Source organism: Rhinoderma darwinii, chromosome 8 (genome assembly GCF_050947455.1).
Source record: "Rhinoderma darwinii isolate aRhiDar2 chromosome 8, aRhiDar2.hap1, whole genome shotgun sequence".
Classification (NCBI taxonomy): domain Eukaryota; kingdom Metazoa; phylum Chordata; class Amphibia; order Anura; family Rhinodermatidae; genus Rhinoderma; species Rhinoderma darwinii.
In genome coordinates, this window is record NC_134694.1 from 3,280,477 (window position 1) to 3,297,149 (window position 16,673).

Below are 16,673 nucleotides of genomic sequence, written 5' to 3' on the forward strand. Positions count from 1 at the left end.
ACGTCGCGTATTTCTTGTGGGATCGGCACCGAAATTCTACAACAAAGATCAATGCAATATTCTTAAACATGTTTTTCATTGCAGAATTTGGTTCGGATTTTTAGGCTGATTCTACAATGTCAATTTTCCGCGATGTGTGAACACAGCCTTTATGTGATGCAGTACAGTAATCTTCTTCTAGAAGTGAGAACTCCCTGTATTGTGTAACTTGTCTGCCTGCTCACTCATCTGTTTTAGTATCTCCCCCATTTTATAAAGGGGTTGTACCAGAATGGACAGTTATATCTTATCCCCAGGATAGGTTATAATTGTCTGATCGCCGGGACCCCCACCGATCACGAGACCAAAAATCCGTTCCATTCATCTGAATGGGGTTGTTTCTGCAGCCGGTGCATGGATTTCTGATATTGTTGCAGCAAAATCTGCCGCGTGTGAATCCACCCCTTGTGTGCTGTGCGTCCGGTTCTGCGTTGTGTTTCTTTTGGCCACGTGGCTTGTAGAAGGGAAACCGGTTATTACAAATTTTTACCTGAAGAAGCCGGAGAGCTAAATAACGGCTCTTAAAAATACTTGGTTTTTTTCCAGCACATGTGAATGCCCCCTAAATGGGGACCTTTCTGTCGAGAACTGGGACCAGTGCATCCTCAATCTATGGATTGATGTAGGTTTCAGGGGTTGCAGACCCCCACGCATCACCCCTTTAAAAAGTTGAATGGATGGTCTGCCTAAATCCATTTTTACAAAAATCTTATTACTATGGCAGAAAGAGAAAGCGAGAAAATCTTGGCCTCTTCCGTGTACTCCACTTACCATCAGTTCAGTCTTTAGGTAAATCTCTATAGTATAAAACAGACTGCCCACCCTATTGAAAAAAATTGGTTGTTAGGCAATGTATCCCTAGCAACCAGACTGTGAGACAGGAGTCAGCTGATCAGCTCAAAGCTGGATTGTCCCTGTCCTGCTAGCAAAGAAGAGAAGAACCAGGGTCGGCACCAGGTTTATATGGGCCCTTGGGCAACACAGTCTTAGTAGGCCCCCCCCTAGTGGGGAGACCACTTGGCCGCCAGGTGCTTTACGCTGCCATCATGGCTCCTCTAGGAGCGGAATCCCTGGCAAGAGCGTCGGCAATGCTCTGGCCAGGAATTCCAGCCCAGGAGGAGCCCCTGATGTCCCCGTCCATATATGGACAGGGGACGTAAGGGGCTCCCTCTAGCGTGGAAGACGCTCTTGCTGGGGATTCTGCTTCAAGAGGAGCCATGACGGCAGTGTAAAGCACCTGAGCGGCCGAGTGGGCTCCCCCAAGGGTAGTGGGCCCTGGCACTTGCCCGGGTTCGCCGGGTGCGGATGCCGGCCCTGGAAAGAAGCAACAGTCACCCCTTGCCAGTCCTCATCTCAGGCTGCACTATTGATCAGATTTTCACATTTTGGGCAGAGTATCCCTTTAAATACACCCACGTAATGTGTAATGTCAAATGTTATCCCCCATTAATTCATTTGCAAATTACAATCGGCAACAGAAAAAAAAACCCCGATCTGCTCCTCACTTTGGACCTGGAGGTGGACGCTGTGATTGGTCGATCCTGCTGCGTTGGAGAGTTCGCACACGTAGCTCCCAGAATCCTCTCTGACGGCCGGTTCTATGCGGAGTCCACCGGCTTCATCAATAGAGTGACGCCAATAGAAGTGCAGCTGGAGGGAGAGAGGAGATAACCGTGAACATATGGAAATACTTAATCTGCAGCCGCGCGCCTCCTGTTTTGTATTTAACCTTCAAAAGACGGACGCAGATCAGACGCGGAGACAGGAGACGCTTTGTAGATACCTGAAGCAGATGAGCAACTCGGAAACAGGTTTAAATCACCGCTCTGTGACATTTCATTCATCCGGACAACTAAATGACGGGAATCCAGCAGCAAACAATGTAACCCTTTAACTGCTGAATGCATTGTGGTCTGATACATTGTTACTTATTGCTCGACCTGTTACTTCTGAGGCGCAGTCCTAAATATCCGCTCCAGTCTGTCTTGGCCAACACCAAATAATTCTTTTTTAAAAAATGATCTGGCGGTTCTTCCCCCTGCCCCTCCAATAAATCAGCAATTAAAAATAAGAACACACACACACATAGCTTCAGTGCACCTATGACAACCCTTCCTGTCCTGTGCATTGACAGTTCAGCCTCGTCATAGGGCCATTGCATGGATCCAAATCTACATTAGGCCTCTAACTATGGATCCTGGTGTCCGTATTTGGGTCCGTAATGCCCGAGTTGCTTCCGCAACCTCTCCGTATATATCTGTATATTATAGCTGTGTTGTTTCCGTGTGTCGTCCGTATTTCGCGGTCCGCACTTATAGGAAGGTCACTTGATCAGATTTTTCAGGCGTTTCCTTGCAACATATCTGCAAAATGCAGATCGCACCCAGGTGGCTTTCGCGTGCGGTCTGTTATTTTTGTGGACTCACAGGTCTGGAATAAGGTTTTTTGTCTATGTGCTCTCTGTAATTTTGCGGATATCACACAGACACTTTAATTTATGCATATGACCGTGATGTTCACGGATCCGTGTGGGGGCCGAATAAACTTAGGACATGTTATTGTACTGACGGTATTTAGGGATCATGTGACCTATTTAGGGGGTTGGGACAAACTGGTGACATCAGTTCCAGCCTTCGTATTGTTTTGCGGATCCGTGAATAGTGATGACACGCGGGTGGACGGCAAATACAGACAACGTATCGGAGGTCTTGTGGACTGCAAAATCACCACGGTCGTGTGCATTAGGTCTTACAACACGGGTCCGTGGAAATGGGAAGGGATAGGATGCGGTCTATAAAAAAACAAAACCTGGCTCCGAAAAAAACCACTGATGTGCGAATGGCCCCATAGACATGAATGGGTCAGTGCGCTAGCCACAAAAACTGCACACTGAAGAAAAACACGGCTGTGTGCATGAGACCTAACTGAACTAGGCAGGATGTGGACATTGATGTGGACGCTGGATGAGATCTGGTTCCAGATAATGACCCTATGATAATAATAACGGGCTCGGCCAATGGCCTTCATCTATGACTGACAATACTGGATCAGCAGAAGAGCGTGGAGCATTGTCCTCCATGAGCTGCATCTATTCTATTACATATGGGGTCTGGGGGACGCCGGTATTCACATCCGGGTCTGATCCTACTTACACCTGTTGAATCCTTCAGCCATCGTTGCACAGGAAGGGGGTTACCGGCTGTGACGGAGCAGGGCAGGGACACAGGATCCCCTTCAAGGACAGTAATCTCGGATGGGGCCGCAGCTATCTGTGGGGAAACTGGTGAAAACAAAGGGTGAAGAATTTATATATATAAAAATATTCCGCATTTAGTAAACCGCGTGCATTCTGATAGAAGGATTTTACGTACCGAGCCCGGTGACCGTGAGCAGGATCTCCGCCTGGACCCAACCAAAGGCGTTCCTGGCCTCGCACACGTACACGCCGGTGTCCTCTGGTCTAGCAACTTTAAAAAAAAAAAAATATTCACGGGAAATCATTAGTGATTTGGAAGGATCAGGACTCACCATTATATGATGTATATGATCAGAGGCAGCCATTGTGATCGATGAGGCTGCCAGGATTGCGACCGAACAGTAACGCACGACTAAATTCTCGCCAGTTCATAAAGTGGAGAAATAATCGGACTACAAATTAACCAGGAGCCGATGCTTCTAATTTTGCTCATTAGCAAATCCGTTTATGGCGAAACTTTCACTCATCTCGCACTCGGCCGCCATTTTTAGGTTAGGCCAATATTGAGTTGATACGGCTCCGTTATTTGTTCTGGGATCCCGCTCTGATATATCTACTTCTTTACATCTTACTTTTCATGTGGACGGTGTTTGATCCGGGGCCGTCAATGATTTCTGTGGTTCCAGAGGGTAACACTGAGCCTTCATCTTGTCGGAACCAGGAAACGATGGGAGTGGGGCTCCCCTCAGCGCTACATAAGAGCTGCACACTCTCTCCGACATCTATGTCTACATCCAGAGGGAAATCCACAAACTGCGGCGGTGCTTCAAGAGATGATAGAGAAAGATGTACTTAAATCCAGGAAATCATTTGCGGGCACCAAAAATAATATGTCACTTCTATATCCTAGAATTAAGGAGTAATATGATGCAAACTTTATAATTAACCCTTTAACTTTGTGGTGCATTATTATGAAGACTTTGTATGCCTGCAGTACTCTTATTCTGCCACTAGGGGGCAACAGAGCTCACACAGAATTGCAGGACTATGACAACTCATACTGGTTTTTGCCAAAATACACACACAGATCGGTTTTCTCCTTTATAAACCCTTTGGGATTATTAAATATAATAGCACATGTGGAAAGCAGGACGCGACCAATCAGAGAACAGCTTTCATGTCAAAACCCTGCCCTGTGATTGGTTGCTATAAGAAACAACACTAAGTGTTCTATGAAATATTGTATGAAGTCAATCACCTCTTCAAGTCCTTTTTTATTACATCATATTCCAGTAGATCTTTGCCAACCGATACATTATGGGAAATATATGTTTTACGGAGCGCTCGCTGCTGATTGGTCACAGCTCTCACAATCATATAAATGTCATCCAGAGCCCCAGCGAAGGGTCAAGGAAACCTACAAAAGCTTCATGTAAAAGCCCCTTACCACATCTTAAACGTGGACTTTATTCCTGTGTGCAGAAATCAGTGAAGATTCCAGTCTGCTCCAGTGTCCCCATGACAACACTGCCTGTCATGTGCTCTGGACATTCAGCCACCTGATAGGGACATGCATCCAAATGTCCATCCTCATCAAGGTCTATGTCCTGACTGGCTTGAATATTAGTAGTAAGGATGTGGACAGAGATATGAATCTTGGGGATTTGCTTCCAGAATATGTCCCTATGTCAATGTGGCAGCGCTAGAGAACAGGACAGGAAGTGTTATCATGTGCTGTCAATTTAATGACTGATAGAATTTTTTTCCATGAATTGGAACCTAAAACGAAGGAAAAAAAAAGAAAACAAACGGGGGCAATACCAGATGAGCCCCAAATATTCACCTGAAAGGAAGGACAACAGGGATTTAGGTAATGTGGCAGGAGGGTGCACGCCATGTGGCAGGAGGGTGCACGCCGTGAGGCAGGAGGGTGCACGCCGTGAGGCAGGAGGGTGCACGCCGTGTGGCAGGAGGGTGCACGCCGTGTGGCAGGGGGGTGCACTCCGTGTGGCAGGGGGGTGCACGCCGTGTGGCAGGAGGGTGCACGCCGTGTGGCAGGAGGGTGCACGCCGTGTGGCAGGAGGGTGCACGCCGTGTGGCAGGAGGGTGCACGCCGTGTGGCAGGAGGGTGCATTACCTCTTAATATATTTTCAGACGTTTAATAACATTTCATCTGTAGGTTGCAGTGACTTCCTAACAGTCTTTTTTTCGTAATTTTTTTTCTTATTGTGGGGGATGGGTATCATGGCTTCCAGAAGATGGTGACTCACCGCACCAATGAATCATTAACCACTTAGCTTTTAAGTTTCTTCTTTAACGGTGTGGGTGACATTGTGATGCTGTGATGTCATTTCTTGCTGGTTGTTACGGTGATGTCATCGTGTGTATGTTTGTAGTCTTTGTAGGTATAAATGTTGTGATGATGGAGAATGGCGGCAGGTGTTACCGATTGTTTCCTAAGTGAAGAGATTTTTAGGTTTTTAATTTTATTTTTAACCCCTTCAAGACTAGACCTAGGCCATATACCTGTCTGATCAGTCCTCACTATATATCCACTTCCGCTATGCAACAGCTCGTGACATCACATCACATCACATACTATAGGATTGTGCCGGTGATGGGGCAAGTGCAGTAGGTTGTATCAGAGGTGAAACTCTATCTTATCTCTTTGCTGTGCATTTCAGTACAATTTATTGTTCTCTATTATCAGACATGTCAGGCTGGGGGAGGATGACTGTAGGACAGGTGAATACAATCTATCGTTCTCTGTTATCAGACATGTCAGGCTGGGGGAGGATGACTGTAGGACAGGTGTATACAATCTATTGTTCTCTGTTATCAGACATGTCAGGCTGGGGGAGGATGACTGTAGGACAGGTGAATACAATCTATTGTTCTCTGTTATCAGACATGTCAGGCTGGGGGAGGATGACTGTAGGACAGGTGAATATAATCTATTGTTCTCGGTTATCAGACATGTCAGGCTGGGGGAGGATGACTGTAGGACAGGTAAATACAATCTATTGTTCTCGGTTATCAGACATGTCAGGCTGGGAGAGGATGACTGTAGGACAGGTGAATACAATCTATTATTCTCGGTTATCAGACATGTCAGGCTGGGAGAGGATGACTGTAGGACAGGTGAATACAATCTATTGTTCTCAGTTATCAGACATGGCAGGCTGGGAGAGGATGACTGTAGGACAGGTGAATACAATCTATTGTTCTCTGTTATCAGACATGTCAGGCTGGGGGAGGATGACTGTAGGACAGGTGAATATAATCTATTGTTCTCGGTTATCAGACATTTCAGGCTGGGGGAGGATGACTGTAGGACAGGTGAATACAATATATTGTTCTCTGTTATCAGACATGTCAGGCTGGGAGAGGATGACTGTAGGACAGGTGAATACAATCTATTGTTCTCTGTTATCAGACATGTCAGGCTGGGAGAGGATGACTGTAGGACAGGTGAATACAATCTATTGCTCCCTGTTATCAGCCGTTTCAGGCTGGTTGAGGTATAGTGTTCTTTAATGGGATGTTTAATGTACATAGAGCAAATGGGACTCCTATTCATGACGATGTAACATGGGGGGCTGCTATACAATAAACCAATAAAATTTAAATAATCCACAACATGATCCGGCCTGCAGCATAGACCGCGGCTTCATCCCCCCCCCCCCCAATTAAAATGTGAAGCGGATGCACGCTCAGGAGACCTCTATATGGTCCTTATACAATCTATGACGTACATACAGGCATCTGCTGACAGCGACAAATCCCATGAAACTTAATTCAGGTGCTGGGAAGTAAATATTATGGCATCACTGCTACCCTTCATACAGTAACACTGTCCAGAGAGATACCTATATATACAGCACAAATGGTAAACAGACAGCGTGTCAGGATGGGGAAGACGTCAGCGCCAGATTGGGATAAAACAGATCTCCGTAGAAAATTACAATTGTCCGTCTAGCCTATAAATATCACAGCAGATTCTCTCTGTAGTTGGGATCAATAATTAATATGGGATTCTGCAGGGAGAATGTAGCCGCTCAGTCTCTGCATCACAGGAGCTTACATTCCAATTCCCCAACCAAATATGAATATTAAGGACATTTTTTACATTTACGTGAATGTCCTTCCTTACACATGATTGTGATTTGTATCTAAATAGATCCAACATTCTGCCCGCATTAATTTCTTAATATATCTTTATAGTTGTCGGAGCTCAGTTTTTCTGATACAGAACTCCAGATCCCCTGCATGTAATGAGCTTCTTCTAGTGGTGGCTGCAGGCAGTAACTCTATGGGAGCTGTATATATCTGTATGTAGTGAGCCCCCCCCCCCCCTAGTATTGGCTGCAGGAAGCAGAATATTATCATGTAGCTCTATGGGAGCTGTATACATCTGTATGTAGAGAGCTCCCCCTAGTGGTGACTGCAGACAGCAGAATGTTATCATGTAACTCTATAGGAGCTGTATATATCTGTATGTAGTGAGTTCCCTATAGGGGAGTCCGCTAGACGTGTTCACCATTCAGGGGCTCTCGGGAGGGTCCTGATGGAAGGGATCCCCCTTTTATTAACACCATGTGCTCTAAAAGGAGGACAACATGGCGACACATATTGATCTTTTAGGCAGAATTAGGGTGTATTCACACGCGACAGATTTTGTTGAAGAAATTTCTGCGACTGCAAATTTAGTATCATTCATCTGAATGGAACTTGCAGAAATCCCTCCCCGTGCTTGCGGCGGAAACAACCCCATTCATTTAGATCAAAAAATGTGCACCAAAATCTGCAGCATGTGAATATACCCTTATCCTTTAATCTGACTGTGTCTCTTTAATAACAGATCTGATATTATATCACAGCGTGGGAAAAATAAACACTGCCCTCCGGAGAACCCGATCGTTCTTATTACTGAACTTAATGATGTCGTTAAAATCATTTGGTTATTTTGGATGAATCGAGCAGGGGTAATGACTGAGTGGTCTTGGGTAATGACTATGAGTGGTCTTTTCCTCCCGTCTAGCTTCAAAGTCACCCCCACTCAAATTGGCAGACAAATGTTAAGTCGTAATGCAGTGCCCCCATCATCTGCCCGTTACAGAAGTTTTCCCTTCATTATTTTCAAAGCAATCTGATGTCAAGAAGTGAACCAAAGCTACGCAGATTATTCCCAGCGACTGGGAGTATAGAGCATATCCGTGGTCTCCAACTGTTGTGAAGCTACACAGCCTAGCATGCTGGGAATTGTAGTTTCAAAACAGATGTAAAGCCATGGTTAAAGACCCCAATTGTTCTCCAATGATCCACACCAGTACAACATTCGACAACTAGAGGGCGCTACTGTGCCATGTAATTATGTTCCCTTATCTCACCTGAGTCGAGAGGAATAATGGAGCTAAGGGGCAGGCTCACTTTTTCTGGCACTCTCGTTGGCATTTTAGGGGAACCCAACCTACTGACAGGTTCCCTTTAAGGATCAGGATTACAATTTGGACAGTATTTGTGTTTTAGACCAAGAACCAATAGTCCTCTCCCATGTAGCCCAGGCCTGGCAGACCACCTGGATGTAGCTTTCAGCACAGAAGACATTTCGCTGTGGTGTGTCCCCTTGTCTCACGTAGCGCTGTCACCTGGATGATCGCACTTGTGTTTATAATTGGCAGCGGGTCCGGTTGCTCATCAGTCAGCACCACAGCATAATATACATGGACCTGGTGACATTTGAGAAATTGTGATTGGTGTTGGTCTGACCTATAGAACCTATTTAGAGATTTAGGGGGGTCCTGTTCCCCGTTCTCAGCAGAAATGTTGGTGTAAATGCGTTGTTACTTTCCACCTAAATACCGAAACAGCTGAGCGGACACGTTTATCAGTATTGTGGATATTCTACATGCAGTGTAAAGAATGGGGGCTGCCGTGGCTACATCTGGGTGCATGTATAGAGCGCTATGTTTCTCATGCAATATAGTTTGCGTATATTAGTATATCTACTATAGTCTAGAGGAGTAATTCTCCTTATGTGCATAAAGAGATATATGAACCTAAATGTAGCCATGGTAACAATAAATCCCAAAACACTCCATTCTTTACACTGCAGGCTGGATCAAGAGATCTGCAGCCTTTCAATATGGCAATAACTGTCTTTGCAGAGAAGGACATCAGAATCCGGGTCCAGGGTCCACAAGGTGCAAATATTTAATTATTCTACATCCTCTAGCACTTCATGTATTAGAGTTGTCTGCAGAGGGGATAATCCATATAAATATATTGTATAAAAGTTGCTCTAGGCCCACGCTAGGGGCCTGACTATGTGGGGAGGGGGGCAATCGCAACCAGATCCTGCCCCATCAGATCACAACAATATTCTAAAAAGCGCATGGTTGTTAGGGGACCCTATTGCAAATTTTGTTTTGTGGCATCGAGTTACCCATCTGGCCTCTGCAGTTCTCCTGCAGGTTGGCGTTTCTATGAACAGCATCTAAAAATCTTATTCCGGTCCCTGTACATGGGAGCAATGATAGAACAGGGTGGAAAGTGACATAGTCCAGCTCTGAGCATCTCCCAGCGCCTGAGAACATCACAGTCCGGCAGCTGGATCATGACACAGCGACCGTGGAATTTCTGGAAGAAAGAACAGAAGGAGGAAGACGAGGAAACAGGAAAGCGCAAGGATGAAGTGTGTGGAAGAGATTAGCAAGAACAAGACATGGAGGACGAGAAACTGAAAAGCTTGTGAACAAGAAAAAGTGCCCCCCCCCCCCAACCCCACCGGGTACATACATGACATTACTTATCCTGTACTGATCCTGAGTTATATCCTGTATTATACTCCAGAGCTGCACTCACTATTCTGCTGGTGGAGTCACTGTGTACATACATTACATTATTTATCCTGTACTGATCCTGAGTTACATCCTGTATTATACTCCAGAGCTGCACTCACTATTCTGCTGGTGGAGTTACTGTACATACATTACATTACTTATCCTGTACTGATCCTGAGATATATCCTGTATTATACTCCAGAGCTGCACTCACTATTCTGATGGTGGAGTCACTGTACATACATTACATTACTTATCCTGTACTGATCCTGAGATATATCCTGTATTATACTCCAGAGCTGCACTCACTATTCTGATGGTGGAGTCACTGTGTACATACATTACATTACTTATCCTGTACTGATCCTGAGTTACTCCAGAGCTGCACTCACTATTCTGCTGGTGGAGTTACTGTACATACATTACATTACTTATCCTGTACTGATCCTGAGATATATCCTGTATTATACTCCAGAGCTGCACTCACTATTCTGATGGTGGAGTCACTGTGTACATACATTACATTACTTATCCTGTACTGATCCTGAGATATATCCTGTATTATACTCCAGAGCTGCACTCACTATTCTGATGGTGGAGTCACTGTGTACATACATTACATTACTTATCCTGTACTGATCCTGAGTTACTCCAGAGCTGCACTCACTATTCTGCTGGTGGAGTTACTGTACATACATTACATTACATTACTTATCCTGTACTGATCCTGAGATATATCCTGTATTATACTCCAGAGCTGCACTCACTATTCTGATGGTGGAGTCACTGTGTACATACATTACATTACTTATCCTGTACTGATCCTGAGTTATATCCTGCATTATACTCCAGAGCTGCACTCACTATTCTGCTGGTGGAGTCACTGTGTACATACACTACATTACTTATCCTGTACTGATCCTGAGTTACATCCTGTATTATACTCCAGAGCTGCACTCACTATTCTGCTGGTGGAGTCGCTGTGTACATACATTACATTACTTATCCTGTACTGATCCTGAGTTATATCCTGTATTATACCCCAGAGCTGCACTCACTATTCTGCTGGTGGAGTCACTGTGTACATACATTACATTACTTATCCTGTACTGATCCTGAGTTACATCCTGTATTATACTCCAGAGCTGCACTCACTATTCTGCTGGTGGAGTGACTGTGTACATACATTACATTACTTATCCTGTACTGATCCTGAGTTATATCCTGCATTATACTCCAGAGCTGCACTCACTATTCTGCTGGTGGAGTCACTGTGTACATACATTACATTACTTATCCTGTACTGATCCTGAGTTACATCCTGTATTATACTCCAGAGCTGCACTCACTATTCTGCTGGTGGAGTCGCTGTGTACATACATTACATTACTTATCCTGTACTGATCCTGAGTTATATCCTGTATTATATCCCAGAGCTGCACTCACTATTCTGCTGGTGGAGTCACTGTGTACATACATTACATTACTTATCCTGTACTGATCCTGAGTTACATCCTGTATTATACTCCAGAGCTGCACTCACTATTCTGCTGGTGGAGTGACTGTGTACATACATTACATTACTTATCCTGTACTGATCCTGAGTTACATCCTGTATTATACTCCAGAGCTGCACTCACTATTCTGCTGGTGGAGTCACTGTGTACATACATTACATTACTTATCCTGTACTGATCCTGAGTTATATCCTGTATTATACTCCAGAGCTGCACTCACTATTCTGCTGGTGGAGTCAGTGTGTACATACATGACATGACTTATCCTGAGTTAGATATATATGTCAGCCATGATTGTACTGCCTACCAGAAAAATCAGCATCATCTAAACTACACCAGTTGAATGAGATGACGATGGGCAATGCACAGTAAACACATACATAGTGCCAGCTCCTATATCACCCACAGATAGTTTTATAGCTGCTGCATTCTCTAAGCTACAGATCTGTCCCCGGCCCCTGTATAGTTGCAGCCTGTCTCCCCCGGGGCGATGTTTTTCCTCTTTCATCGTTCTCTTACAAGTTTACCATTACAGCCTCTAAACCGTTTTCCAGCTGTTCCTCGTGGACTAGACACAGTAACTAGAGGAGAAGACTTGTACTATTGTCAGGAGATTATTAGGATATTACACATAGAAGGGATGGATGGAAGATACAAGGCGCATTCTTCAGTGACATCGCTGCCTCCACATCCCCATTGTTTGATTACTGGAATAAAATTCTGCCTCACAGCCCACGAGCAGGACGCGGTAATAAAACAAGCGTGACATGATAAAAAGAAGCGCCAAGATACAAATAAAGTCTGACTCCCAGAATGTGTTGTGGAAACAAGACAAGGGCTCGCCCAGTGCTTATACTTGTATAAAGAAAAGCTCTGCAACTTCCTGTAAGACAGTATTTCCATTCCTTAGCATTTTCAAGATCTCTGCTTGCTGTCAATAAATGAGAACATTCTTGTGGCTGAAAACCCATCCTGACCTAATATTTTTGACAAATGCGGGTTTGTTTTGTTTCAATGTATCCAGTCTAAACAATCCTCTGTGAGGTAAACACATCGGCGGCACAAATCTCTCTCCGGTCCTGAAAGAATACCTCCCAACATGCAAGTATCACAAAGAGGGACAACCAATGCGGCGCACACAGTACGTCACGATAATTTGTTTTTTCTTTTAAGCCACGCCTTTAATCCCATCTAATCCCCGCCCATACACAGCCGATTCAGCCCACACAGTATCATGCTCCCATAGTGCCACCCACACAGTATAATACCAAATAGCTGCCCCCACACAGTATAATGCCCCATAGATGCCACCATACAGTATACTGCCTTATAGATGCCCCCATACAGTATAAAGCCAACACAGATGCCCCCATGCAGTATAATGCCCACACAGATTCTCCCATGCAGTATAATGCCCATACAGATGCCCCATGCAGTATAATGGCCAAACAATTTCCCCCATACAGCATAATGCTCTCATAGCTGCCTCCATGCTGTATAATGCCCCCTTAGCTTCCCCTAGTGCCAGTGCCCTTGTAGATAGTGACATAGTGCCCATGTACATAGCGCCACAGTGTCCCCTGTAGAAAGTGCCCCACTGTCCATGTAGATAGTGCCACACCCCCCTTGAAGATAGCGCCATCCTCCCTGTAGATAGCGCCATTGGGACTCCCTCAAGGAGCGGAATCCCTAGCTAGAGCATAGGCCGGGGATTCCGCTCCTAGAGGGAATCCCTGATGTCACTGTCCATATATGGACAGTGACGTCAGTGGCTCCTCCTTGAGTTGAATCCCCATTGCTGACTCTTGCCGGGGATTCTGCTCCAGGAGGAGTCACTGACGTCAATCTCCATATATGGACAGTGAGCTCAGGGGTTTCATCTAGGAGCGGAATCCCCAGCCAGATCATCGGCAACATGGATTCCGCTCAAGGAGTAGCCACTAATTCTGAAGCAAGTAACCATCAGCTCACTCCTTCAGAATTAGTTCAGAGCGGAGGAGCAGGGGAGCTTAACTGCTTGTTGCCGACTCTGGCTGTGGATTCCGCTCCAGGAGTAGCCACTGACGTCACTGTCCATATATGGACAGTAACGTCAAAGGCTTCCCCCAGCACAGCGCTTAAAGTAACGCTGTGCCCGGGGAGTCCTCGGCGAGCGGAGGAGCTCCCTCTGGTCCTCTGCTCTGAACTAATTCTGAAGTAGGGAGCTGATGGTTCCCTGCTTCAGAATTAGTTTGACAGTGGGACATACCCCCGGCCACCCCAGAGAGTGGGACACCGCCCGGAATCCGGGACTGTCCCGCTGAATCCGGGACGGTTGGGAGGTATGCTGATAGTTTGCTACAATGTATCAGTGCAAGTAAAATTTATTAGACTGGAGTCCAGGCTATTTAGCTCACAGAGGATACAATCGTAGCAAACCCTAAGCTGTGATCAGGCTCTCGTCCAGCCGTGTGCAGATGGTTGTATGGCGGCACATGGAGTCCTGTACGGCTCCTTATTATAGAACTGCAGAGACAATGTGTGCCAACGTACCATGCTCTGCCAGATCCAATGGAGCATGCCACAATTCTCTGGCAGATCAGTATGGAATCAGACCAGATAGATTTTTTTTATAAATATCTACCTTGTATAGCGCTTAAAAAAACATGGTTTGGCGACATACGTAGTCCCTGCATTCAGTATGGCCCCGTGCATCTCTATGGGTGCCACAGAAGAAAACAGGGCCGCAATACCGTTATGTGCATGAAGCCTTAGATCTATGTAGGTTCCCAGACTCAAGAAGGTTCCCATTCACTTACAGCAAACAGAGATATAGAAAATGGTGACATATTGAAACACTAAGTAAATTGAAGGATTCAAAACTTTTCATTACGGGATGATTAAGCCTTATTTTCAGAGACTGGGCGAACGCTTTAAGTGGTTGGAAATGATAGTTTCATCACGCCAGATGCTCTGATCACTGGTACGACCGGAAACCAGAGGTGGTATCAGTGGAAGAATCTCACCGCCTAGGGTCAGTATTAACCATCCGCAACGCTCAGGTTAAAGGGTCACGAGCTGAAACTTGTAATTATCTGCAGACAAATACTTTCAAAAGGCAAATGAGAAATCTCCGTATATGAGAGCCGCCTAATTGTAGTGCAGGGTCCCAGCCCAGGAACGCACTCGATGCCCCCTGTGGGGAGACAGAAGTCGGAAATCTGCTGGCGGCAGAGCCAGGAAACATACTATAGAATAAAGGCGGCGTGGAATTACAAATTAGTCTTTATCCAGGGACGGAGGCGCTTTCCACTTCAGTGAAGGGATTTTATTCTTCCTCGCCCACTGAGAACAGAACGATAATGCGTTCCTGATCCCTCTATACTCAGGCCGTAATATCAGGGTATTTATAGGGAAGTGAGGGATATAGAGGCGGGCGGCGTCAGAGCGGGAAAAAGGCGTAATAATTGTATAAAGAAAAGTTCTGCAACTTTCTAATATTCTTTGTGTTTAAATTCTTCACCATATTCGAAGATTTGTCCACGAATAGAAGCATTCAGGGAAAACCCATTCTAACCAGTCCTGCTCACACTGCTGAGGATTTGTTACAGTGCATCAGTGTAGTCAATCCAGTTTCTATGTGAGCTAAACACATGAGTAGCACAAATCTTTCTCTGGTCTGGGACCCCAGGCTGACGGCTGAGAAGTCGTCACAATGTTTCAGTATTCAGTGGAAGAGTTGTGTGAGTAGGACTAGGTTAGGATGGAGTTTTCGATTTACTGGCAGCCAGCAGAGGCATTGAAATGAGTGAAAATGTAAACACCTAGTACATGGGGAAGTTGCAGAATTTTTCATTATACAATGATTAATTTACATAGCACCGCACAACTTCAGATTATTATTGAGTTTTGACATATTAAAACCACTTGAGAATAAAAGATTGAGTATAATCGATGTCACTTACTTCCCACTTCTACTTGAATGCCATCCGATGATGACCCGGCCTCGTTGGAAGCGACGCAGGTATACTCCCCAGCATCCTCTGCTGTCACCTCTTGAAGGGTCAGCGTCCCGCCATCTAAGCCGCTGGCAGGGCCTTTCACTTCCTTGTCATCTGAAGGTGCAGAACAAACATTTTATTATCCAAAAAATCCCCACCATCACAAAATGATGTTCAGGGCCATAAAGCGCTCACCCTTGTGCCAGGCGACCAGCGGTTGAGGGAGCCCTTCAGTCCTACACTCCAGCACGGCATCGTCCCCAATGGCTACTTGTATTGCAGATTTTACAGCAGTTGCTTTAGGGCGTTCTGCCAGCAGACAGAAAAGGGTTAATGATGCCTTCGTCATGATGCCCGCTCATTGCAAAAAACTGGACGCAAAACAAGCACTTACCAGTGTACATCAGGTTTAATGACTGCTCATCTGTTCCTAAGCCATTAGAAGCTACACAGCTGTAATTCCCAGAATCCTCTTGGCTCGGGTCCTTAATCAGCAGGATGTTGCCGTTAATGATCGTATGTCTGTTTTCAGAGACATCATTTTATTTGTCAGATATGAACACACGCAGAATTTTCAAATATTATCAGAACTAATATAATCCCACTTTAAAGATGACCTGTCACTAGGTCATATTAGCTGAACTGGCTACTGTCCCCCGATTCCAGCGATGTTTTTCTTTTTTTCCTGGACCTTCATGTTGCAGAGATAGGGCCACTGTTGTGTTGGCTCCCTCTATGCTAATTTGCTGTTGTTTAGCCAACAGGGCATGAACTACCCTCAAGCTGCCTTGCACTGATTGGTCAGCATCAGAGGCAGGGAAGCTAGCTCCACCCTGTTTGCTAACTACAGCAAATTAGCATATAGGGGGCCATATCTCTGGAACGGGAGGGTCCAGGAAAAAAAGAAAAACATTTCTGGAATGGAGATCGCGCCATCCAGTTCAGTAACCAGTTCAACTTATATGGCCTAGTGACAGGTCCTCTTTAAAATCCTCCCAGTAACAGTATATGTATGATTAAAGGCTTTTCCACCCAAAATTGTTCTGTAAAGTTCCCCCTGAAAGTTGTCCAAACTTGCCTATTTTGGCAGGACCGGCC

The 16,673-nt window shown here is 45.3% G+C and overlaps 2 protein-coding genes across 2 annotated transcripts in view; one reads left to right on the plus strand and one right to left on the minus strand.

Moving 5' to 3' along the window:
• FNBP1 (formin binding protein 1) overlaps positions 1–16,673 on the plus strand; it is a 396,531-nt gene that overhangs the window by 155,138 nt on the left and 224,720 nt on the right. The gene's annotated exons all lie outside the window — the stretch shown is intronic.
• The window catches only part of HMCN2 (hemicentin 2), a 91,699-nt gene that overhangs the window by 52,324 nt on the left and 22,702 nt on the right, over positions 1–16,673 (minus strand). Inside the window, exons 13-19 of the mRNA XM_075834640.1 lie at positions 15,970–16,097; positions 15,771–15,884; positions 15,540–15,689; positions 3,868–4,059; positions 3,411–3,506; positions 3,192–3,319; positions 1,545–1,689 (exon numbers count right to left, since the gene is read on the minus strand). Of these exons, the coding sequence (XP_075690755.1) occupies positions 1,545–1,689; positions 3,192–3,319; positions 3,411–3,506; positions 3,868–4,059; positions 15,540–15,689; positions 15,771–15,884; positions 15,970–16,097 (953 nt within the window). The remainder of the gene's footprint in view (positions 1–1,544; positions 1,690–3,191; positions 3,320–3,410; positions 3,507–3,867; positions 4,060–15,539; positions 15,690–15,770; positions 15,885–15,969; positions 16,098–16,673) is intronic.